This window comes from Halichoeres trimaculatus, unplaced genomic scaffold (assembly GCF_033239565.1).
Source record: "Halichoeres trimaculatus isolate MK-OKI-2021-1 unplaced genomic scaffold, fHalTri1.1 fHalTri1_scaffold_12, whole genome shotgun sequence".
NCBI lineage: Eukaryota > Metazoa > Chordata > Actinopteri > Labriformes > Labridae > Halichoeres > Halichoeres trimaculatus.
The window spans coordinates 28,355,711-28,379,635 of record NW_027437190.1 but is presented as its reverse complement, the minus strand read 5'-3'; the positions used below and the strand labels follow the sequence as shown (position 1 = coordinate 28,379,635).

The 23,925-nt window shown below is 39.3% G+C and overlaps 3 protein-coding genes across 7 annotated transcripts in view; 2 read left to right on the top strand and 1 right to left on the bottom strand.

Annotated features, from left to right (window-relative positions):
- Positions 1-48: 48 nt before the first annotated feature.
- On the top strand, positions 49-4,666 carry tektl1 (tektin like 1). The gene is made up of 8 exons (XM_074684168.1): positions 49-394; positions 786-1,070; positions 1,289-1,393; positions 1,814-1,964; positions 2,065-2,231; positions 3,333-3,428; positions 3,508-3,621; positions 4,008-4,666. The coding sequence occupies exons 1-8, from the start codon at positions 128-130 to the stop codon at positions 4,203-4,205; spliced, it is 1,383 nt and encodes a 460-aa protein (XP_074540269.1). The 5' UTR covers positions 49-127; the 3' UTR covers positions 4,206-4,666.
- A 7,655-nt stretch (positions 4,667-12,321) lies between these two features.
- Positions 12,322-16,909, top strand: zp3d.2 (zona pellucida glycoprotein 3d tandem duplicate 2). The gene is made up of 8 exons (XM_074683758.1): positions 12,322-12,900; positions 14,444-14,559; positions 14,669-14,772; positions 15,049-15,223; positions 15,611-15,716; positions 15,814-15,902; positions 16,012-16,085; positions 16,382-16,909. Exons 1-8 carry the CDS (start codon positions 12,439-12,441, stop codon positions 16,795-16,797), a joined length of 1,542 nt encoding a protein of 513 aa, XP_074539859.1. The 5' UTR covers positions 12,322-12,438; the 3' UTR covers positions 16,798-16,909.
- A 1,826-nt stretch (positions 16,910-18,735) lies between these two features.
- Positions 18,736-23,925, bottom strand: part of fli1rs (Fli-1 proto-oncogene, ETS transcription factor-related sequence) — a 23,691-nt gene continuing 18,501 nt past the window's right edge. For 2 of the 5 annotated variants that reach the window (XM_074684129.1, XM_074684131.1), the window contains exons 6-10: positions 21,512-21,580; positions 21,298-21,360; positions 20,944-20,991; positions 20,619-20,705; positions 18,737-19,744 (exon numbers count right to left, since the gene is read on the bottom strand). In XM_074684129.1, coding sequence (XP_074540230.1) covers positions 19,221-19,744; positions 20,619-20,705; positions 20,944-20,991; positions 21,298-21,360; positions 21,512-21,580 — 791 coding nt within the window. In that variant the 3' untranslated portion in view covers positions 18,737-19,220. Of the gene's footprint in view, positions 19,745-20,618; positions 20,706-20,943; positions 20,992-21,297; positions 21,361-21,511; positions 21,581-23,925 lie in introns of all 5 variants that reach the window. The other 3 variants (XM_074684130.1, XM_074684132.1, XM_074684133.1) reach the window with 3 other exon arrangements.

The window sequence follows — 23,925 nt, the reverse complement described above, 5'->3', positions numbered from 1 at the left end:
GAACAGTTGCTATGGAGCTCATATCTTTACACAAAGTTAGGAGGCGAGCCCTGGATGCTTCATGTGGACGTACAGTGTATTACAGTAAGATCGATCGGTCTGTTAAACTGATTATTAGGTTTGGAAAATGCAGGTCCAGTCCGTTCCTCTCAGTTCTGTCACCATTGGACCGCGGTCGTGGCGGGATGGCACGGTTCGCTCTATCCGGCGGGCAGAGCGCGTGGTGCGGCAGACCCGGGCAGGACAGTCCCGGACGTGGAGCGCCTCCGCATGTTTGACTCCTGAGCACTCAGACAGCACAGCGGGGACTACAGGAGATAAGATCACGAAGGAGGAGAGTCGTGACTGTGTTTGCAAAACTGCTTTGTCAAGACCCCAAACTACAGGATCAGCTGTAAGAAAAACACTTTATCCTAAAACTGAAGAGAGAGAGCAACTTAAAATAGACAACAATAATTATTAGAGATTGCTTTCCCAAAGTAAAAACACATAAATAATTAGAAGAACAACATTAAGTAGGATGTGTACAAATCTCAAAGTAGGATTTCTCTGGACTTCTAGACGGAAAACAATGTCTTGAAAAGCAGATTATAAACATGCATCTGACCAAATGTATGAATAGTTTTAAGGTTTGAATTCCAAAGGATTTTATTGTTTGTGATCTGATGAACTTTACTTTACTCTGTGCTCAGTATTAAGCCATGACGACATCCACAGTGTAACTGTAAGATAAAGACATTATTTTGTATATAAAGTCAAAAGTGTGGCCTCTCTTTTGTCTAAAGTTCCCAGGAGGCTCTCAGGGGACATTTGTGGCCCCATTCCCTCCAACCAGCTTGCGTGAGCAGTGTGCCGGTGTCAGCGTTGCTGTGGCCGGGGATTACATGCGGAGGGTGCGGGAGGTGGAAGGTCAGTTGCGCAGGCAGGCCGGCGAGGTGAGAGAGGAGGGCATCAAGCTGGAGAGGGAGAGGGGTCACCTGGAGAGGATGCTCCGAAGCCTCAGGATCCACCTGAACATCAACAGGAGGAGCTCAGAGGGGAGGACCAGGAGGCCGTCTACTGCAGAAACAGTAAGTTTAACACTAACAAACAGGAAAATGCTCAACTTAACGTCAGTACAGAAACTTTCTTCAGTGACTCAACATTTAGTGTATAAGAGAGCTGAATACAACATCAGAATGGTGTAAGTGATACAACAGACCACAGATTAGTTCATTAAGTTCTGTATTGTGTGCTTCATTCATCAAGCGGAGGAGATGCGTTCACTGACAGCTCTACTCCGTTGCAGGAGAGGGATGGTGCTGATTACTTGTTGCTGTGTGAGAGAAGAGAGCTGGCCCAGTTGAAACAGGATCTGGAGGGAGCATTGAGAAACACACTGACCCAGCTACAGGTGATTTACAGAGTCACTGTTCTTCCTTCATCGGTTGACTCATTTTCCTTAGAGTCCCCTCCCCACCCCCACCCTCTCGACTGATTTACTGACATCAGTGATGGATGAAAATCTACCCTGCCAGAGCTGCGATGCTCCACTGAGCTCCCCCCTGCTGTCTCATTACTGCTCTTTATATTTTTGCTGTGATGTTATAAAGTATGTATTAGTAAAATCAAAGCCAGGGGAAATAGCAGCACACACAAAACAACACATTTAAGAGTGTCCAACCACTGCAGATTCTACCTCTGGCTTTTGGATGTTTTGGACTTATTTTTACACTTTTCCAAAACATTAAAAAGTAAACAATTAACTAAGTAATTGATAATAAATAATGATAATAAATAGATAATTAAAATCTCCCTTCTGTCTCTCCTCCAGGCCCTGGGTCAGAGCAGCAGAAAGCTGCTGAGCTGTGCCAGTGAGAGGGCTCGTGTCCTTGAGCTTCTGCCCCGCAGTGCCTCTGCTGGAAGGCACCGCAGCTCTGCAGAGACCTTCACCAAAACAGACCCCATAGGCTCCTTTACACCAGGTACAAGCTCTCTATAGCAGGAAGGAAGGATGATTGATTTTAGGGGCTAAACTAGCTTGAGTTGAATGAAACATATCATTCCTGGTTTGTCTTCTTGCAGAATGCAAAGAGGCTTTGGACGAGTCCACTTTGACACTCAACCAGTCACAGCTGTTAAGAGGAAACATCCGGCAGATGCTAACCAGCGCCATTTCCAGGCAGAAAGCTGCTCACTGCACCGCCAATGATGGTCTGGTGAAGAAAATTGCAGAAACAGTCAGTCTGCAGGTGAGACTCAAGTTATAAAAAACTGTTTTTACATCTTTGCATGCCATGCAGACATACTTCAACAGTTGTAGAATAGAATAAAAAATACTTTATTTATACCCAAGGGGAAGTTCAGCAGCAATCCAGAAAACAAAAGTAAAAAAGTGCATAGAAAGTGCAAAAAGGTCCATAACAAGACAGATGATGACAGCATGTCCATCATTGTCCAGTTCAGCCAGTCTCCACCTCCACAGGGTCCAGGACTGAGCTTCTTCAGCAGTCTGTTCAGTCTCTGTCTCCTGGATCCTGTCTGCTCACAGCAGGTGAAGTTCTTCCAATGTGGCGTTGGTGCCCAGTGTTAGATTCATTAGCCATGTCTGTGTATAGCATGATGCTACTCTGCCTTCTGGTATTACCTTTGTTGCTGGGTTAGCATAGCTAGCTTGTCCATCTTATTGAAGATAGATCTTGTGCTCCCAATAACAATGGATGGAAGGACAGGTCGATGTTGTCGCTTCTTAGCTCACACCTGAGAACCAGCATGTTGTCCTCACCTCCTTCGCCTCACCTTTGGGGTAAACATCAGGCCTTGCACCAGTTAGCACTGACATGCTACAGGCTGCTAACAGCTGATTCCACATGTGAACAATGCAGCCATGGTTACAGATAGGATCTTCAGACAAACACAGGAGCAAAAATAGTAAAAATATCACTGAAGACAAAACCAGTTTGTTGTCCATGACCAACAAATGACCCATACAAAGTAATGACCCACTCAAAATGCAAAGATGAAGAAAAAGAGATGAAAAGATTACAAGAAACGGACAGGGAAGCGAGAGCTTCTGCAACAGGCAGCCACAACCAACGGGGCGGTGCCTAGCTGGTCAGAAGTTTACAAAGTGCTTTGACAACAAAGCACAGGGGGAAAAAAGCAGGACACAAGGCATGAAGACCCTAGCAAGAGCAAATGTCATAGGAACTCAGGCAATACAAGAACCAAGCAATAAGAGTTAAAAACATACACTCAGTGAGAAAAAAAAGAAGGTAATAAAAGGCAGTTGGAAAATAAATAAATAAATAAATAAATAACATAGTGTTTCTGCTTTAATCTGTCTTTCATAGCAAAACCTGACTGTAATGTCTGCAGCCACCAGGCAGGCCATGTTTCGTAAGCAGAGAGAAATTAACTGTATTCGTCACAGCCACGGCAGACTGCAGGTGAGTGGGAAAGCTGGACTAAATAAGAGGTTTTAACCGAGACTCGCTGACAACAAGCTGCTGTTTCCTCTGTGAGCAGGGTCCGGAGTACAGTGGTGACATCCTCTCCAGGGAGAAACTGGACCGGCCTCTGGTGCAGGTTTATCAGAGACACCCAGGAACACAGCTACCTGAGGCTGCTCATCTCATACAGGTGTGAACTGATTACAGATACATGAAGACAGCTTCTGAATCAACTAATAGACTCATCATTCTAGCTGACTCAACATTTCAGGCTGTTAGTGGCTGCTGGTAAAAAAAGAAGAAAAACAAACTTAAAAACAAATAAAAAGGTTGATTCTTCCACTGTTTCTAGTTGTAAAAGTAAACCTTGATCTCTGTTTCTGCTCAGATGAGTCTTTCTCTTCTCATGTGGGAAAACAAAAACAAACAGTCTGCCTCTATTCAAATGCATGAGCAGATGTTCACACCTTGTACTAAAAAGAAACATTCAGTGGTTTAACACCGCTTGATCTGTCATACCCCCTGTTTCAGTCTGAGAGAACCCAGGTGTGTAAATGTGTTTCCTGTGTCTCTCAGGGCAGTGCAGCGCTGAGGCAATGTCTGACCTCCTCTGAGAGGGAGCTGGTGAGGCTGCAGCGCGCCTGTCTGCAGCTGCTGGACGACCGCCACGGGAAGAGCGCAGCAGCTCAGGTGGACGCTGCAGTCACTCGCATGAGGAGGCAGCAGGTGGACAGGCGGGCCATGCCGTCTTTTCTCCAGCAGGGGGCGTCCTGAAGCCAGATTGCCTGCTCCTCCTGAGTTTTTCAGGGCTAAAGAAATCATGCACATAGAGATGATGGTTTTAAGTACATGTCAAACATAAACAGGAGCAATTTAATGAAGTAGAATTAAAATCTTAGGGGGTTCTGGGACAATTTTTCTGTTTAATCTTGGTCTAAGGCCGTATTCTCTGCAGGTTTTAGTTAAAGATCATCAACTTTAAATTTATCCCATGAAAGTTTTCTTATAGAGCTCTTGCGGATTATTCCTTTTTCTAAAAAATACTCACAGAAACACTAGACTACATTTTATGGTTAGAATGATGCTCTTTGGTTTATCAAAGAGACTTTTTCAGCCAATTAAAGAGACTTCATCTTTCTCTCAAAACCAGGTTTGTATCCAGACTCTCACCAAGCATCAGTACTTGACCTTATTGATTTCCATGTACAGTTCCAATTTCTGTGTGCACTTTTTTGAGCAACAAAGTTTATAATTTAAAACCAAACTGCATACAAATCATAAATCATTTTTTCTTCTTTTTTGCAATTCGTATTTTACCGAGATCTAATAAAAAATGTAATAAAGCTGTGTATGAAATAATGTGCAAACCTACTCTTTTGAAGCAGACACAGACAGATCCTGACTTTCTCAGGTACAGGAACTTAAAGCTCATGTGGGGAACTTTTACTTTAATGAGGACCCGAAGTGTCTCTGCTGATCATGTGCCAAGTGTACCAAATTAGTACTTGATGATGAAACACTCACCTTGCTTCTTTTTAACAGCCAACAGAACAAAAAGTATAAAAAGATGACACATCTTAAAGTCCAATGTTTAGTAATGTTTTGTTCAAAAGATAAGATAAGATAAGATAAGATAAGATAAGATAAGATAAGATAAGATAAGATAAGATAAGATAAGATGATACTTTTGTAAGTGGCCAAAGGGTGTTTGCGTTGCTGCTGTTCAGGCTCTGGGGTGGTCTGTGTGTCCCACAATCTGTTTAAAGGAAGAAAATATGTCTCATTCACCAGGTTTGCCTGGTATGCTGAAAAGAGAGCAGCAAAAATACGTTGAATTGTCTCCAGTAAAATAAAACTTGTCATTGTGAAATGCTGTTCTTCCTTAAAATATACTTGTCTTTTTGGTGAAGACTATAGTGCAGTGTATCTCAAAGTGGGGTCTGTGAACCATAGCTTTGGGGTACGTGGAATTATTTAAAAACAATTGTAAAATGTGCTTTATCACTGAGAAAGCATATCAACAAACTGGGATCTCTTGCATCAATAAAATCAGCTATTTTTCTAATACTCTAGCCCAATTTAGTTTTGTGCCATGAGATCAAATCTCATATGATTGAGACACAACTATCACTCTATTGTTTGCAACAAAAGAAAATAAACCTCATAACAAAAAAACACCCTGGTGCAATGCCGTGCACAGACGTTTGAAGGGGGGGGGGGGCACCAGGAGTGCACTTTGGCACATGATTTGGCTCCTGAGAGGCCACTGCAGCCTGCTTTTTTGCTCCCTAGGGGGCACACCAGTGTGTGTTTTTCAACACTGCCTCAGAGTTTTCTCAAAGTTTATAAAAATGAATTACTTAAAAAATATAAATATAGCCTGATTCTATTGTTAGAAAATACAACTTTGTACATTATCGAATAGTATCAACATTACACTTATCATTGTTATGATAATGAGGGGGTCCTTGAAAAAATGTCTAACCTAAAGGGGTCCATGGTCTAAAAAAGTTCAAGAACGTCTGCAACAGAGGGATGCTACTTGGTTTAACACTAGTCGCCGGCTGAACTGCAGCCTTGGTAGACATAGCAAGGTTGGTCACAATCTATTTTTAATACATTCAGGTGAAGGGACACTGCAATATTGTGTATGATGGGATGTTGCAATATTTGTTGGATGGGATGGTGCGAGTTTTTGATTGTGTCAGGAAGTGTGTGTTTTAATATCCGTGGAAAAGTTCTGATTGTAAAAGATTGTAAAATTAAGTATTTGTTTGATGTGTCATTCTAGTTTCTTGGTGCTACACAAAGTACCAAAGATTTGCACCAGTAAAACTCACCATGTAGTGTTTGGTGCCAGGGGCTGCTGCAACTTTATTGTCATATGACTCTGAAATTTGTTTTGCAACATGCAGCTCATCAACAACACAGTATTACACACATTCAAAATAAGTGCACATTAACAACCCTTAAAAATATTAAAAGGATTGTCAGTTTATGTTTACGGTGTATGTCTATGTTAAGCATTCACCTAAATAACCTAAATAATCAAGTCAAACAGAAGACTCGCTGTGAATCATCTACCCAGTGGCAGCAGTAGCAGGTATTAAAAGTGACAAATGGTATCTAGAAATGTCAGTTTATATGTGACTGACATTATCTTAATCATCTATAAACCAAGATTAAGCTCCTATTACCCTTTAATATAATTGGGTTATTGTTTCTCAAAAGATAACACGTGATCATAATCAGAACAATCACCTCTTACATGTCTGGAAAAACTAACAGCTGTAAAATGAGACTGAATGGAGAGACAGAGAGTAGTGCTGAAAACATTTATCTTATCTTATCTTACAATACAGACAGAATGAGCAATAAAAACTATTATTACTTTATTTAATGACTTCTTACACAACATTTTAGATCATATTTGACGACACAAACTGACAATATGAAGGGGTTAGTCAGCTAAAAGACTTGAGTGAAACCCTTCCACAGAGTCAGATTCACTGTTTCTACCTCTTACTTAGATTTTCAGTCATGAGACCACAGGTCACTTGACAGGCACCCAACTCAACGCCTTTCATTAGGAATTAAGCCATGATTTGATAAACCTGCCCTGTTTACCTTTGTACACACACAAGTCGTGTTACTCTTTTAAAAACCTTGACATAAGAGCATAGCAGAAACAGATCTCTTTCATAGATTGTTACTTTAACAACAGTAATGTTTCATGACAAAGCTTCATTGTTCCTTAAATCTGAATGGGGCCATTCTTTGCTGGACAGTGGGGTAAAATCCAGGCTGTCACTGTGAAGCTAACAAACTAAGTGAATCATAAGTAGGGAGGCGTGGAAATTCTTGGACTTAATTTACAGAATCTGGACAGAAAACCACGAGCAGTTTAGAGTCACTGCTGCTGAAGCCGTTTGGAAAGCAGAGAAAAACCTTGATGGAGCTGATCTAAAATTAAACTGAGTCACTGCTTTTAAATTGAAGATGACCGGTTTGTTGTGAAAAATTAAAACAGGAGAGGACTTAAAGAGCTGTGAGACACAGGCAGTCAGGGATGTCGAAGCTAGTTTGTCTTCTGCTTCTCTTCTGTTTACTCCCATCTGTGGGTAAGTCAACAAAACAAACGTGTGTGGATGTGAATGCTTTTGCAGGAAAATGTAGAATTTCAAAAATATTTCATACTGGTGCAGAGAGTGATACTTCTGTGGCAACAGTTTCCTGTAGTAGGGCTCAAGTTATTGTAAAGTAATTAAAGTTAGCAAGAGACCGTGCTATCTGTGTTTTATTTGTTTTAATGGGAAAAAATGGCAAATGTAATGAAACATTTTCCAATAATTCAATAAAGTATTCTGTAATTTATCTTGTACTGCTAATTAAACACTTGTCAAGTGCAAAAGCATGGTTCAAGTCTTTAACCTGAAACACATGGACGGTTATAGATAGCACTCACAGCGTCACAAGTAAGGATGTGAAAAAGAGGTTCGAGATCTCAATTAGTTTTTACCTGGTTAATTAAAGGTTATTTTAATTATTATTATAACAATGCATGGCAAGATATTTAAAAATCAATACAAATGTGTGATGATCGAAACAGCTGAGATAAAAAATAAATCGCAATGCCCTGTTCAAACAGCAGAGGGCTGTTTTTCCTTCAAAAAACATATAAATCCTAAACCAGGAACACATGCAAACCTGAGATTGTTTATTTTAGGAGATTTTTTCTTATTCATACTATTCATTTGGTTATTCTGATGTGAGATTTATTTAAAATTTCTTTTTTAATTCATTTTTGTTGTAGTGAAAATAGTTTCACTTGCATGTTTTAGAAAAGGACATACTTTGTTTTGCGCAGTTTACCCCACCTCAGAGAATCCAAAAGTGAACTCTATTTAATTTGTTGAAAATAAGAGGAAATATATTTTGTATGTTCCATTCAGTCATATTTTGTCTGCAAGCTCATTCAGTCCAAAAAAAAAGAAAAAAAAAATCGTTACAAAATCGCATCAATAACTCAGTATATGAAATCCTATTGTATTGTGAGTTGAGTGCATCTTTACATCCCTTGTCACAAGTTATATTATTTTGTACCTTTAAGATACAGTGTGTATAAATGAAATATTTAGTGATATTTGGAAGCTTCAGGAAGGATGGTTGCCTTTGTCGACAGAATCTTCACTGGTGATATCTACAATTTAACTTAAATTTTCCAAGGTTTTTACCATCCTACGTTTGAATCCTTTTGTGCACATTAACTCGCTTCTTTTTTCAACTGGCACATTTTTTTTGTGGCCACTCACTAAACACAAAAATGTGTGCTGAAGTTATTTTCCTGCAGTGGAAACATAGCAGCCTCCATGAAAGAAGACCTGCTCCTTGTGGAAATACATGGCTTATCATGAGTTCAGAGAAACAAAACATTTGTTCCATTTGGGCCACCATACATTGATTCCAAGGTTCCATATTCTGCTCCTTTTCTGCAGTTTAATATGGATCATTGATGTCTTCATGAAATGTTAGTAATATGTTTTGATCCAAAAAGCCAATAAATCAAGCACAGCAGCATTGTTTCCAGGCTCTCATAGCCCCTCTGTTCAGAACGCTCTGATTTAGTGGGCGTGACCTTCATATGTAAATGAGCCACCGCTGATACCGCCCGCTCTTCTGTGTCACTGAGAGCAGCGCCACGAGCTCCGAGTGCACAATGTTTAGAAAACAGCAAAGCCCGTTTGCCGTAACATTACAGGCTAAAACAACAGGCTAACCGCTGCTATAGCTAGCATCATTAAGCTATCATGGAGACAGGGGGCACTGAGGAAAAGCTCTTACATCTGCTCCACAGCACACAGCATTTAAAATACTCACATTTCCAGGGTCCCAGGTTTGTTGGCGGATGGTTGGTAATGCACCTGGATTTCACTAAAAGACTTAATAGATTTTTGCATAATATGGGATCTTTAACACATTTATAAGTAATATATTAAATTTCTACCAAGTCTGGGCTTCTAAAAATCACACACTGTACCTTTAAGAATTATGAAACATTAGACATTGAAAATAACTTTTTTTGGGTTTCTGGACACATTTTAATCATGTTTGAATTATGATCTTCATGTCATCCTAATCCATTGGATAAAAAATAATCCCTGTTTAAAGTTCAACTACTTTTTCTTACATTTTTTAACAATACATAAAGAATAATAATTTTCCTGTTTTCTCCAGATGAAGTTTTCTTCTCTTGCTATTACTAATATGTTTAGTGCATAAAAAAAAAAAGCCAAACAAAGACTCTTCTGTGGCTTTTATCAAATTCTCCCTCCTTCAGATCCCCTCTTTTGTTACACCTGTGTGTTCCCTGCCATCTCACCTTTGGACTGCATCCGATTCCCCCTCAAATGTCCCCCGGATCAGGTCTGTCTGTCCAGCAGAGCTGTGGGAGAGAAAGGTGCGTTGTCTTAAAATCACTGAGCAAAATTTAAATGAATCAAAACTGAGAAGAAGAAGTGAGAGGGCTGGTCTCTGCTGGCACAGAGTGCTGAGTTCATGTGGTTGGCTTTCAGTGTGCTCTCACACAGTTTTTGGTTTTCAGGCAACCTACGTGTGGTGTTGTATGAGAAGAGCTGCGTCCTGCCCTCTCTGTGTGGAGTCACCGGTGAAAAATACACCATGGGACTCAACTTTACCTTCACCAACGAATGCTGCAACACACACCTGTGCAACGGAGCTGAGACTGCTGCACCCTACTGGACCGTCATGTTACTCACACTCAGTTCATACACACTTTGGTGAAAACAGAGAAAATACAGCAACTGCCTTATCTGCCCTCTCATGTATACCCCACTTCTCATTATAAATAGAAGATGAGCATGAAAGTCATTTGTGCTTTGTTTCCCCTAAGATTCTGCAATATTAAAAGACATGCCTCCCTTTTTGCAGAGCTGTATGAAGAAGGGTAAGAGGGTATGAGTTTAACATTTATGTTCATAAACAGATATTTTCTTCGGTTGTGATTAATGATTCTACCTCAATTAAATGATTAATCAAAAAAATATATGTGTAAATGTCAAACCATCTACAAATCTGTTAAAATTAATGAGTACTCATTGGCTTGATTAGTACTATCTTTTAGCTTATGCATTTAAAAATCAATTAACTAAAATGATCAAGACAAATGCTGTGAATTAAACCCTGAAATAATGTGTTGACCAGATTAGCAAAAACTGAAATGGCTGCTGATGTGTTTAAGCTGGTTTATCTTTTCCCAGAAAGCTGGAAAAGAAGACCAACGAGTCTAACAAGACTTCCATGCAGACTGATCCTAAACTGTATAAATCCATGGTGTCATGTCAGCTTACTGAGACTGAAAGAATATATGTATAAAAATGTGTCTGACAAAACAATGCAAGAAACACATTGTTCATTAACAGTGCCAAGTGTACAAAATGTAAACATCTAAAAGTTGTACTTTTCCTCTGCCAGAAATTGATTGTAGCTCAACAAAATAAATAACAACAGTTTTCTGATTTCTTTTGGCATATTTGGATTACTTAAATTAAAGTGATAGTGTTTTATCATGTGTTGAGTTAGTTACCCTTGCAAAGAGTACTGAATGTAACTTCGCAGCATTGACAAACTAATTTAACAAGAGAAAACTTTATCAGCTGCAACATACAACCTTTGGATCAAGTTACAAAAATGTTTTTTGCCATATAGATCCTGAAAAATGTTGACTTGTCAGCTTGCTTTTGGTGTTTGGTGGTCGTTTCTTGACATAAAATGGGTGAATTTGTTTTATATGGAGTCAGATAAAAATTAATGTTCTCATGAGCACTAGCACTCACAACAGTAAGTATGTGAAGCAATTGAATGGAGAGCAGGTCTTTTTTTATAACTTCTTTTCTTTGTTCAAGACAACTTTTTGCAGGGAGTAATGAATTTATACAATCAAACTTTGTGAACTTGGTTTGTAGCACAAGGCGTGCTCTACTCTCATGTTTAGCCTTTTTTTGCTCCTCTTTTTATTTTTGACAGTCCAGCTACAGCATCTATCATTAATAAATCCAGAGATTTTTTTTTTTTTAAGGATAGATCTCATTACGGTGGCTGATAGGTGTCAGCTGATTTGCAAAAGCAAGGACACAACACAAATGCAAAAGCCAAAACACAATGGAAGTACAGCCACAATGGAAGTTAGGACGATACAGAAAAGTTGTGAAAGTAAGTTAATGATTGTTTTCTTTTACAACTTAAGCTATGATAAATAAAATATAGCTCTAATGCTATCGTAAATAAATAAATAAATATCACTATTATGAAGGACGTCAGAAGGTGTCGACACCCTACAAAGCTATAATTATCATAGATCAAGTTAATCATTGACTTACTTTAACAACTTTTCTGTGTCCTTTTGGATAAGTACCTCTTTTAACTTCCATTGTGGCCGTACTTACGTTGTGTTGTGGCTTTTGCATCCATGTTTTTGCTCTTGCATTCGTGTTGTAGTTCCTGCATTTATGTTGTAGCTTTTGGAAATTGTCTGACACCCACCGGCCACCGTACTACCGCTAAACTGTTGGCTGGTGCAGTGTTGTTATACACACTTAACCACAGGATTGGTCGGATTGTCCAAGGATCCTGAGAAATAGCCTAGAAATAACTGATTTTGTCACTGATAATAACACTTATTCTAAATTGCTGATTATGAGGAGGCAAATATATTAAAGTGAGGCTATTTCACAATTGCTCATTAATCCCTCACATGGCCTTTAAATAAATAAACTTTGCAAATGCAGGACACTAATTCATCTGTTGTTTTCGAAACAACCATCGAGAGGCGCTATTTCTTTTAACCCCCCTTTTCTTTTTTTCACCTGGAACAGGTGCTGATGATTAGACTGACCACAACCTCACCAGAGATAACAGTCTGAGATGAAAGCTCACTTTCTAAGTTTAAAACCCACTTAAACCTTATAAAATTCGACCAAAAGCCCTGGATATGTTTCACTCTTTACAGTTTTTCATGCTGTCATTGATGTTCTCCCCTGGTGGAGGAACACTAAGGTTCGGCACTCAGGTGGTGAAAGAAGTTTTCAGGCGAGAATCTCCACCTGTGCCTCCACCATACCTGCGCCTCCCCGTGTCTGTGGACTCACGGCTGCCGCTTGTGGAGAAGGAGCAGTTCTCACCTGTCAAGGGGACTGGGCAGGAACCTTTACCTGAGCTTGTTCGTGGAATCCTGCTTCCGGTCCGGTCGAACCCCAGTTCTCCAACCGTTTCACGTGATTCCGTGAGAACTTCATGCAAACAGAACAAGATGCTCGTGGAGGTGGAGAGGAGCATTTTCGGCACCGATAAACCACAGATTCATGTGAAATTGGGGACATGTAAAGCAAGTAAATCTTCACGGGATTATCTGTATTTTGAGTATGACCTGGACATGTGTGGAACCAAACAAATGGTAAGCTCCCTGAATTCAAACACTTGATTGACAGTTGGCGTGTGTCACCTTATATATATATTTTTTATTCGATTATCATGGGTTATGATTCCACCAGACACGTTTATTTTCACCTGAAACATCATAGATTTTTTTTCTACTTTTACAGTTCTAATATGAAGCTATAAAGATAATTTTTAACTGTTAAAATTGCATATTTACCCATCCGAGCATATATTTATCCTGTTAAAAACACTTTCCCTTGAAATTTTCTGCTATCTTGTGTGAAAAAGGGTATTTTCATACTTACAACGAATTTAAGAAATGGTAGTTTAATATTTTTGATAAAGTAATATGTTTGCCTGAGCGGGAGGTGACAGGGCCTAACAGTTAGGCCTTAAACCGTTACTCAACATGCATGCTAGCATCAACTGTTAGCATGAAATGACGCTTATTTTCATGAAATATGAAAGCTCCAGACTTCTTTTTCTGATTTCTAACACTAAGTTTTACTAATTTGCCCCCTGGATAGTTAATGGATACCTAAAATAATTACAATCCATTGAGATAAACATATGCTCTAAAAAGATTTGAACTTTGTGAGCACTTAACGTGCTAAACACATCAGCACAATCAGTTAATGTAATTCAGTTAGCTCAAATGCTGCATTTCAGAGGAGGTCACATGAATGAAGCTTCTCAGTTTTATTTATTTATTTTTTTATTTATGCCTAGAGGTATGGGGAAACACATACAAAAGTAATCCCCAAACACTGATTAAAATGCAGAGAAGAACCATCAGATTCATCAATAAAGCAGGATTTAGAGACCACACAAACAGATTTTTCCCAGAATTACAAACCCTAAAACTTCAAGATATGATCCAGCTTAAAACTGCACAAATAATATTCAAAGCAAGAAACAATTTACTTCCAGACAACATAAGAAAACTGTTTACAGAAAGAGAAGGAGGTTATAGTTTAAGAGGGGAGCTGAATTTTAAAATACACCATGCTAGGACAACATTAAAAAGTATGTGTTTGTCAATATCAGGGGTTAAATTATGGAACAGTTTGAGAGATGAATTAAAGAAAAGTAAAACTATAGGCATATTTAAAAGAATATTTAAAACACACCTTTTGAATAAATATCAGGATGAAGAACAGCAGTTTGACCCAGGGCGGTAATGACAGAGCCAATTGAAAATTAAACAAACAAACAAATAAAACATATACATAAATTAAGTATCATATAAGGGAAATGTTGTGTGACTGTGTATGAAAAGTATAAATATGTAAAAGTTAAAAATATCACCGTAGGAGGTGTGGATAATAGGGGTAGGATTAAATAAGTTTAACTTCTTCCTACTCCTTTTCGAGCATGTAGATATGTAACACATGCAGGTTGTTGCTGCAGTCTTCGTTTTTCTTTTAAGTTTAGTATGCATGTGTTTGTTTATGGTGACGACCTTCTTTTTTTTTGCATGTTCGAAATAAATTCATTCATTCATTCATTCAGTTTTATTTGAAAGAAACCTGATGAACTATTTGTCTGTTTCCATTCAGATCATCAATAACCAAGTGGCTTATTTAAACACTCTACACTATGATCCACCAAAGCTCCAGGGACCAATCAGACGTTATGCACCTTTAAGTCTTCCTGTTTCATGTTTCTATAACAGGTAAGAAACCAGAGAGGACTCTGTTGTTGTTGTTGTTGTTATTTTTTTCACAAAGGAATCATTTATTGACTTTGACAAATTGTTTGGGTCATATTTTTTGACTGTTCAGATACCAATACTCCTACAAAATTGGCTACAAACCAAAGATGCGGATGCGGAAGATCTTCAAACCAATGAAGAATCAAGCAAAGTTCATTCTTACTCCACGAAATGGTAAAACTTGCAAAACGTATCTTGCCAGTGTCAAAAGTCTTGAAGAGTTGGCCTAAGGGCTGGAAAAGGCTTAAAATTTTCCTCCAAAATTAATCGACGAGAGATTATCCTGAACTCATTTGTTTATAAGATAAATAGAAACAAATGCTTCTTTATTTAACTATAGTTTAATATTCTTATGTTTCAATTCTGGAGCCATAATCTTTCTTATGACACTCTCATTGAGAATGAATACTAAAGCTTTTGCTTTTATTCTTCTTTTCTTCTTTCTTTCAGCTCAATGGGAAAGGCTTTTCCCATCAGACCAGTATGTGCTGGGGGAGCCGATGTACTTTGAGGCTGAGGCTCCATCCATGTCCCAGAACAGAAGGCTGTATGTCCACCGGTGTCACGCCACACCTGAGAAGTCTCACACCTCCACGCCACGATTTGAAGTAGTGACAAACTTTGGGTAATAGACTTATTGTTGCATGCCTTGTGATTAATCTAAAAACTCAAGCTGCAGTAATTGCAAAATTTCTCTCAAATATCTAAAAGGATGCATATATATCTGGTGATTATTTGTTTCAAGGTTGCGCTAAATGTTTGTGCACATTATTTAACATTATGTCCCTTAAATTCAGTATGAGGAATTATTTAGAAATTGTTTATTTGATAAAGTATAAGAGTTTGGAGCATTATCTACAATCATACAATCAGATTAAACCTCATGGCCACACAAGTATCAGACCACTACATTACAGTCACACCTAACCCGCACCTGCAGAGTCACTCGCCTTTAGTTGATGTTTGTTTGTTCTTGCATTAAAATGCATGATAATATCTCTCTCTGATAAAGGTGTATGATTGAAAGCAAAGACGGACGATCTAGATTCATCCCCCACAAGAACAGCGCTGTGAGGTTTTCTGTGGATGCTTTCTTATTCAAGGGGATGACAGGCAAGGTGAGCAAAATACTTCAAATTATGACTTCTGTTTATTTTATTCTGGTAAAGAACAAGAAATTACTTAAGCTACACCTTGTGATTTGATCTCTTGTAGCAGCTCTACATGCACTGCAGCATGTCTATCGGTAGCTCCACCCCCACACCAACAGCAAAGTCCTGCAACTATGACACAAATGCAAGAAGGTGAGGTTTTCATGTATTTATTGTTCCCAAAAGAAACTGAATAGAAAGATTGAATGCACCAAAGCTCTTTACATTAGAGTAATCGCCCTTTCTCACCTTTTCATCTTAGGTGGGTTGAGCTGTATGCAAAGGACTCTGTGTGCACCTGCTGCGACTCTACCTGCAGCTCTGCTGAATCTACAGGTTGGCTCTACACACATCATCTTCTGTTTTTAGAATAACATTGAATAGTTATGGAAAAACATCACACAATTAAATCCATAAAGGAGAACAAAGTCCCTTTCTATTTGTCTATATAAATATAAGATTTAAGCATTTAGTAACTGTTAAACTCCGTTATAAAGACAATGTTGAGAAGTTGGAGTTGAAAACCTGTTTCAAAAAGTCTTTTGATTTGTATTTCTTGTAGAACATTGAGTCCTGCTGAAGTTTTGGGATATCCAGTTTAAATTGTTATACCTGAACTCAATATTTTTCAGTGACTAAGATAGTCAGCAGTAGGCCGTGGACAATAGCGCCCAAAGTGAAACCCACTACAGCCCCAAAGAGGAAGAAGGTGTCCACCACAACATCAACAACATCAACAACGACAACAACAGAAACAGAAACACCAACAACGCAGCCGGCAACGCCCAGAAAAGTGACCAAACCGAAAACGACTCTGCAGCCTGAAGCAACAAAAGTGACAAAAACGGGTAAGGTGGAGCACACAGTGAAGGAGTTGGAGTGGCCGTTTGGAGGTGAAGGAGTGCTATGGGTTGAGTTGGAAGAGGAGGAGAAATTGGAGGAGGTGAAGGGCTCTGCTGTTGTTAAGGAGGAAGAGGAGGAGGAGGAGGAGGAGCAGGTCAAACAGCCTCGCACAATATTTGAAGAAGTCTTTGGTCTTGACAAATAAAACATTAAAAAGTAGCAAGTTCAGTCCGAGTGACTCATTGAATACATCTCAATAAACTTGCATACTCAAGAGATATGAACAAAACACCAGAATTAGACTGAATGATGTGTAAAAGTTGCCTTTATTTATGTTTTGTGACATCAGGAATAGATAAGTCTGTTGTTTGTTTAATGTTTATAAAAAAGAAACAGAAGATGCAGTTTCTGGTTGAGTACTGCATGAGAGGACTGAAGCCTTTGCCTACATCTATGAACAATATAAAAACAATATACAGAGCCAGGTTAGCTGTTTAAACCTTTGTTTTAGTCCTGCATGTTCATAACCCAGATGACAACAAGTCTTGATTGGAAAGGGATTTCAGGCACCAGGTGTTTAATTACAGAAAGAAGAGTTCTGGAGATCAGCTGTTTGAGAGGATGTCTGAATTTTACCTGTGTGAAAACTCAAGAGAAACTAAGTTGTGTTTTATGTTGCAAAATAATTTCTTCCAAACGGTAACACAACTCTTATGGCTAGGAAAGCATGTCAACATTGTGCATCAAATTGACCCAAATAGAAACCTTTGGTTGTTTTGAGGTAAAGAAAAAAAAACTTCCTGCTGCTGCTGAATTATGGTCATCTTCTTTCTGACTACCCTCAGTATACCCAAACCTTAAAGCTTGTCAGCTTGTTGAAATCTAGTATTAAAATGTGTAGAAATTGGTGGTATAAATGCTAATGCTAGGTCACAGTATGATATGTGTTTAAGGTCTAGTCAGTATTACTATCAGGCAAACTTAGATTTAACCATGACTAACAGCAGTGCCAGCATTTTGTCCCTCCACCAATTAAAATGTCAGTGTTAATAGTGAAATGGATTAAGCCTTGTAGGTTAACTAGACCTGATATATGTGTTAATATCTAGAATTCATTGCATTTTGAATCAATTCTATAAAATCATATTGATTTACTGCAATTCTGGTAATACCGTCCGTTCAAACTGAATTAATGCATCAACGTCTTCTGTGAGTTCTTGAATTTTAGGCTTATAAGAGACAGCTTGAAAATGTTGAAACTGTGACACATAAAGCTAAGTTCTGCTGACTTTGTGATGCCGTTGTTCACTTTATCCGCCTGAGCCGCAGCACCTGATGGCTTAGCTCCTTGGTGGCAGCTCAAACTGGAAACTTGAACTCCAACTCAGTGATACTTGAATTCTGTTTGAAACAAAGTGCGTATAACTTTTAACTAGGGATGCACTGATCTGATCCTGGTATCAGGTATCCGTGCTGATCAATCCCCTCGAAGCTGGATCAGGTATTGGTGGGAAGGGATTGGTCCAAACTTGTCACTAAGGCTAAACTATGATTTGGTCTACAAGGTATAACATTTTACAATCAAATGGTCATTTTTGTAAGTTCTGAAGCATTTTTTTAAAACAAACTGCTGTTAAACATTTAAACACTTATAGTTTAAATAAATATTAACTTCAGTAATTCCTTATGCACTAATTTTTGTCTTTTACTGTAAACATTACCAGTCTTATCCCACAGTAGAGCATGGAGGTTATTATTTAACACTGGTATTGGATCAGGATCGGTATCGGATACCCAAAGCCCAGGTTGATATCTGTATCGGGACCAGAAAAGCTGGATCAGTGCATCCCTACTTTTGACTCATCAGCTGGGCATTATGCTTTAAAGTAGATAGCTTTAAAGTGAAATTTGCCATCCAGAAGTGCTGTGGTTTTGTTATTTCATCACAACAGCTGCAGGAAGATCCTCTAGAAAGTTTATTACAGTGTGTGATTTGCATGAATTTTAAAAAAGTAACACATTTATATCAAACATTAACTGCATTAGTCTGAATTAACCAATCCCATCCTTAAAGAAGCTGTCAATGATAAAGCTCACAGGAGTCCACGTTATGGTACAAGCATTATTTATTAGCTCTACATCATGAGTAAATGTTACACTGCTACAAAACAGTTATTCTGTACAATTTCTCCTTTACAAATGTCAGGTCATTTAATGTGATAACTGCAGTTTCGACCCTTGAAGTGAAAAAATAGTTATAAAACCGTGATGCTACTCAAACAGTAAAGAGTACGACTGTACTCTTCACAGGTTCTATCAAACAAAGTACTTACAAAATAACTTGGTTTCATAACATTTGAACAGTTAATACAGTGCGTCATCAGTGTGTTCATGAAAGTCTTGGGGTGAGTATAATACCACTTTCATTCATCACATTTAGTTCTTGCTTAATGAGGAGTATGGGGAAGTCATGATAATGCCTTTGTTCAAACAGACCGTAGCGTCATATCACCCTTAGCTCAGACAGGGTTCAGCTCAGGTGTGTCCTGGTTGGAGTGTGCTCTTGTTTTCCAGCACATTCAGGCGTCTCTCCTCTGTTATGAGGTTTGTGTGTCAAAGACTTTGTCCTCAGTAGAACGAGCTCAGGTGGGAGTGAGTGGCCGGATGTCTGGCCATGGCTGACCCGGGATAGATCGGGCTGTTGGATGAGTTCCAGTAAGTTGACGGAGGGCCGAAATAGTTTCCTGGAGAGACGGGCATGGGTGCAGGATGGCTGCTCATGAAGTTCATTTTGGGCTGATGGCTGTGGTACGGCTGGACGTACGACATCTCAGTCTGGTACTTAACAAGCCCTCCTTCTGCGCCGTGACTCTGATGTGCCTGTGAGATGCCCTGGAAGTCAAATTTGTAGGCGTAGCGCTTCCCGTGCACTTTCGTCATGATGTTTTTGTCATAATAGTAACGTAGAGCGCGGCTCAGCTTGTCGTAGTTCATGTTGGGCTTGCTCTTGCGCTCTCCCCAGCGCTTTGCCACCTCATCTGGGTCAGTCATCTTAAACTCGCCGTTGGTGCCCTCCCAGGTGATGATGGTGGCGTTGTTGCTGTCTGACAGAAGCTCCAGGAGAAACTGCCACAGTTGGATCTGCCCTGAACCTGTGGAGAGACATTAAGAGTGGGGATTAAAGAATCTAGAGCTGACTTCTGTTTGTTTTGGCTAAAAAACACAAAACACAGAATTACCAGAAGTAAATCTGTGAAACTTCCGTTTAACCTACAAACAGGGACTATGAGCAATCAATGACTGCTCCAAAATAACCCAGGGTTTGACTGTTCATACATTATTTTCATAAAATGCAAATAAAAAATGAATGAACATCCATTGAGACATGAAGGCCCGCCAAAAAAACTACACATACATTTAAATGCATTGTCAGAACAACCTTTATGGACACGTTTGAATGGCCAAAGTTGAGCTGACTGTTGCTGAGTAATATTTTATTGTAATCCAGCAATGTCAAAACTATTTACTACAATGAATAAATGCCAAATAATGAAAAAGTACTTGTTAAAAATGGGTCAGAAAGCAGCAAACACTAAAGTAGTGCATCAATCATACTTTCAGTTAGACTGTCTCTGAAATTTGACAAAGTGCTTTTAGACAGAAAGTGTCAGAAATAAATGTGCACTCTTTTAGGAAAAGAAAAGATTCTGAACAATATAAAGTTAAGAATTTTTACCATATCAGAATGAATCCCCTGGAGGTTTTGATTCAGTTTGGGGGTTGTAATATCTTATGTGAACACAAAGCCAAAGAAACCAGGTCCTCTTTAAAGGAACTTGGTAAAAGAAAACAATTCCGTGACTTTCCTTATTCCAGGACCCTGGACAGCTCCTCTGTTTTACTCTAAACAGAGTCCTCAGGAGTTTGTGCTGAATTGCTTTTATAGCACATATCTAACTCTCCCACCAAATGTGACCTTTGCACTGTTTGGTTTGGATGAAGACAGACATCAGGGCAGACACCTACCCACAGGCCTGTGAGCGCTGGGGTCAGGCAGCTTGTACGGACTTTGTTTGCCTGTTCGGTTCTTGGATGAGCTGAGGGCTTGGCCTTCTGTGAGGAAACAGCAGGGCACAGTCAGTCATTTTTGGTGACAGGGAAGCCCAATTTTTGTCTCTGCATAAGCGTGAAGCGATTCTGCTGAACACAGGTGATGCTTGATGTTTGCGTCGTATTGGAAAGTCAGCACAGTGCCTGCCCTGCTTGCTTCTCACTTATGTTGCCAAAGCAGACAGTGTAAAGGCCTCATTTGTGTTGCTCTTGTTTGTCTTGTGGTGGTTTGGATTCTTACCTGGGTTGGCTAATCGACTGCTAATGGGTCCTAATGTCTGATACGGGTCTGTAGGGAAGAAGAAGAAAAGGATTATTTTCACATCTCCTTTATTAAAAATATCAATGTTTCTTTTTAGTTTGTTAGGCCCACTTGACTTGACATATGTATGCCTTGTAGAGGGCATGAAGATCGATTTTTGGAGGATCCAATGAGAGTTATGGTGGCAAACAGATGCATCATATTGATTGGGTAAGCCAGAACTCTTCCTTTAGCGCCACCATGTGGTTGACGAAATATTGTTTATACTGTGTGAGGTGAGTTTGCAGCGACAGATCCATGAGTTGAGAATTTAAAAGTAGTTTGGGTTCATACCTGGCACAATTCTAGGAGCAGGATCAGTGACTCTGGTGCTGTGTTGGTGGTCCATGGAAGGACCTAAGATATAAAAACACTCACTAAAATTTTTGTACTCTCAACCGTCGCCTTTTTTGAAATCCATTAATTGTTCATTCCTGTGCTGATCCAGCGGTTACCCCTGCCTAAAAGTCTTGTTTGGTTTCATATCACTCAGTTTTTGTTGTCATACCTTTTGGCACTGCAGTCATGGCGTTTGCCGGCCAGCTGTTCCTGCGGCTGATCTCATCAAAACTGCTCTCTGCAAACAACCAAAAACAAAAAAAGGATGAGACCAGACTCTGACAGGCCTGCACCATGAAAAGTCTTTGAAGTGGACAGCTCAGCCATAACAGGAAGGAAGTCAGTAAATGGTGACTAAGACAACAAGAGTTTGGAGGTCTGGAGATGACCCACAGTTTCTTTGGCGAGCTTTCTTTTGTTCAGGCCACCTCTGTCGCCACAAGATTGTGAATTGAGTCCCTTGAGTGGGACCCATACCCCCCATTTCCTGAGCCGGTGCAGCTGTTTCCTGTCTGAAACTGGCTGTTGAGTTTTAGACTCATCAACGTTTAGAAAACTGAGGCCTGTGTTGTGCACAAAGAACCGTTTTAAACTCTTGAAACTTTTCTGGTTTCTGAAGCTCTGTCTGCTGTACATTTTTACGCCTAAATCATTCAAGTTGTTTGCTGTTATCTGATGGAGTTGAGAACATGACCCTGAGTTTTAATTCACACCAAGAAACTTTCAGACAAGTCTAAACAATATGAGGGGTGGGGAGAGGTGGCAGTGTAACAAAAGGTGAAGAAAAGTAAACATGTACTGAACTCTTTGGGCCAAATGGTTTCAGGATTTTAATTGATTTGAATTTATTTATTTAACTTTTTTTGTGTTTTAAAATATATTAATTAAATTATGCACACCTGGACTGAGTAAGGCTATGACTGAGTGAGCACAGACGTGTATATTTGGCTTTAAACACTTCTCTAAATGAAGATGCTGAAGAAGTTAGGAAGGGAACTGTGTCTTAGAGATTGTTAAAAGCTCATAAAGATAAAACCTGACTTTGGGCCAAAGCTGCTATTGTTTTCTGCAAAAGAATGAAACACCATGTCTGTTTCACCTCTTATACAAACTGAGTTATATTAGCCTGTCATGTTTTTATGAAAATACCCCTGAGCTGTCAAAATCTTTTAACACGCTAAAGGAGGCTGTTTTCCTTCTTTCTTCCCTTCTCATCAACTCTTCCACTGCACACTATCTGCTGTGGAAGAAACTTCAAACACATGCAACAAGTCAGTGAAGAATCTGGAGCATGTAGAGGCTGAAAAGCCGGATGTGCAAATGAATTGAGTCCAGCCTAAAAGTAATTTTGCAAAGTCTCCTTTTCACATATTTGCCTTTTCATGATCCACAATCTAAAATGAGATTATTGGTGCCAAAATCTGTTGTTTTTAATTATTACTCCTCAGTTTGGTTGGATTTTTCTGGAAGAATAGAAACCCATTTACAGCTCATCAACCGAAAGTCCTTTTGATGACACTACCAGGGCTTGACATCCACTTTTTTGCTCACCAGCCACTGTGGCTAGTGGTTTCCCAGAGTTACTAGCCACTCAGTATTTTAATTAGCCACAATTTTGATGTTAGATATTTATGTTTAATATGATTAAGGCAGATGATGGCATGCTACAGTTTAGTTGAACTGGATTACAATCTTTTTTAAATGTAAATGACTCCTGTGCACACTCAAATCAAGACTACATCAATGTTTAAAGCCACAGGTCATTATCAGGATATTCAATTTTGAAAAGGTTGTGTGTAAGGTTGTGCTCCTGTAATATGAACATATTATGCAGTCTTTATTTAGAATGATTTGGTTTGTTTACAGTATTTCTAAAGTGAACTTTTTACATATAACTTAGATAAGTGTTTGTATATTAGGAGGTTTAAATATTGTTCCTACACACCTCATACCTGTGAGCAGTTTCTCTTCTCTATATGCACTCCTCGACGCCCACAGCTCCCTCTCCCCCTCCCCTCCCCTGCTCTAGGTGAGTGTTGCTGATGAGTTTGGTGCAGTAAGAGCTTAAATAAGCGCCATCAGATAAAGGTATGCACTTTAAAAAGTTACAGGAGTTTTGACGATAGTTTGTGACTTAAATCCTAGAATCTGTTTACAAAGGAGAGCAAAAAAGACGCAAGTGAACTTTTAAATCACATTGTTCAGCGCTAAACACCAGGAGCTGTCAGGCTGTCCAAGCTGGAGACTGGAGATGAAGTCTGAGTGCCTGTCAGCAGTTACGTTGTCAAAAGACTTTGTGAACGGACCAATGAGCAAACACTGTGTTCACGAAGGGCTCATGGGAGTTGTTGTAGTCTCATAATGCAATCAGTTTAGTATTTCAGATGCCGTTTCAGAAAACTACAATTAAATAATTCGACACACCAAAGTGGCGAGTAGGAGTGGCAGTGTTACCCAACACAACTAAAATCCACCTGCATTTGGTGGGTTGGAAGGTGTTTATGTCAAGCCCTGGACACTACGATAGCTAATGAGCAGTGTGGCGATTTGGTCTTTTTCTTGAAGAAAAGGGTTTCCTAGATT

Coding starts and splice junctions, on each gene's coding strand:
- tektl1 (XM_074684168.1), top strand. CDS start 128: ATGCAGGTCCAGTCCGTTCCTCTCAGTTCTGTCACCATTGGACCGCGG. Junction 1,071..1,288: donor GGCCGTCTACTGCAGAAACA/GTAAGTTTAACA, acceptor ACTCCGTTGCAG/GAGAGGGATGGTGCTGATTA. Junction 3,622..4,007: donor AGGCTGCTCATCTCATACAG/GTGTGAACTGAT, acceptor TGTGTCTCTCAG/GGCAGTGCAGCGCTGAGGCA.
- zp3d.2 (XM_074683758.1), top strand. CDS start 12,439: ATGTTTCACTCTTTACAGTTTTTCATGCTGTCATTGATGTTCTCCCCT. Junction 14,560..14,668: donor GTTTCATGTTTCTATAACAG/GTAAGAAACCAG, acceptor TTGACTGTTCAG/ATACCAATACTCCTACAAAA. Junction 16,086..16,381: donor CAGCTCTGCTGAATCTACAG/GTTGGCTCTACA, acceptor AATATTTTTCAG/TGACTAAGATAGTCAGCAGT.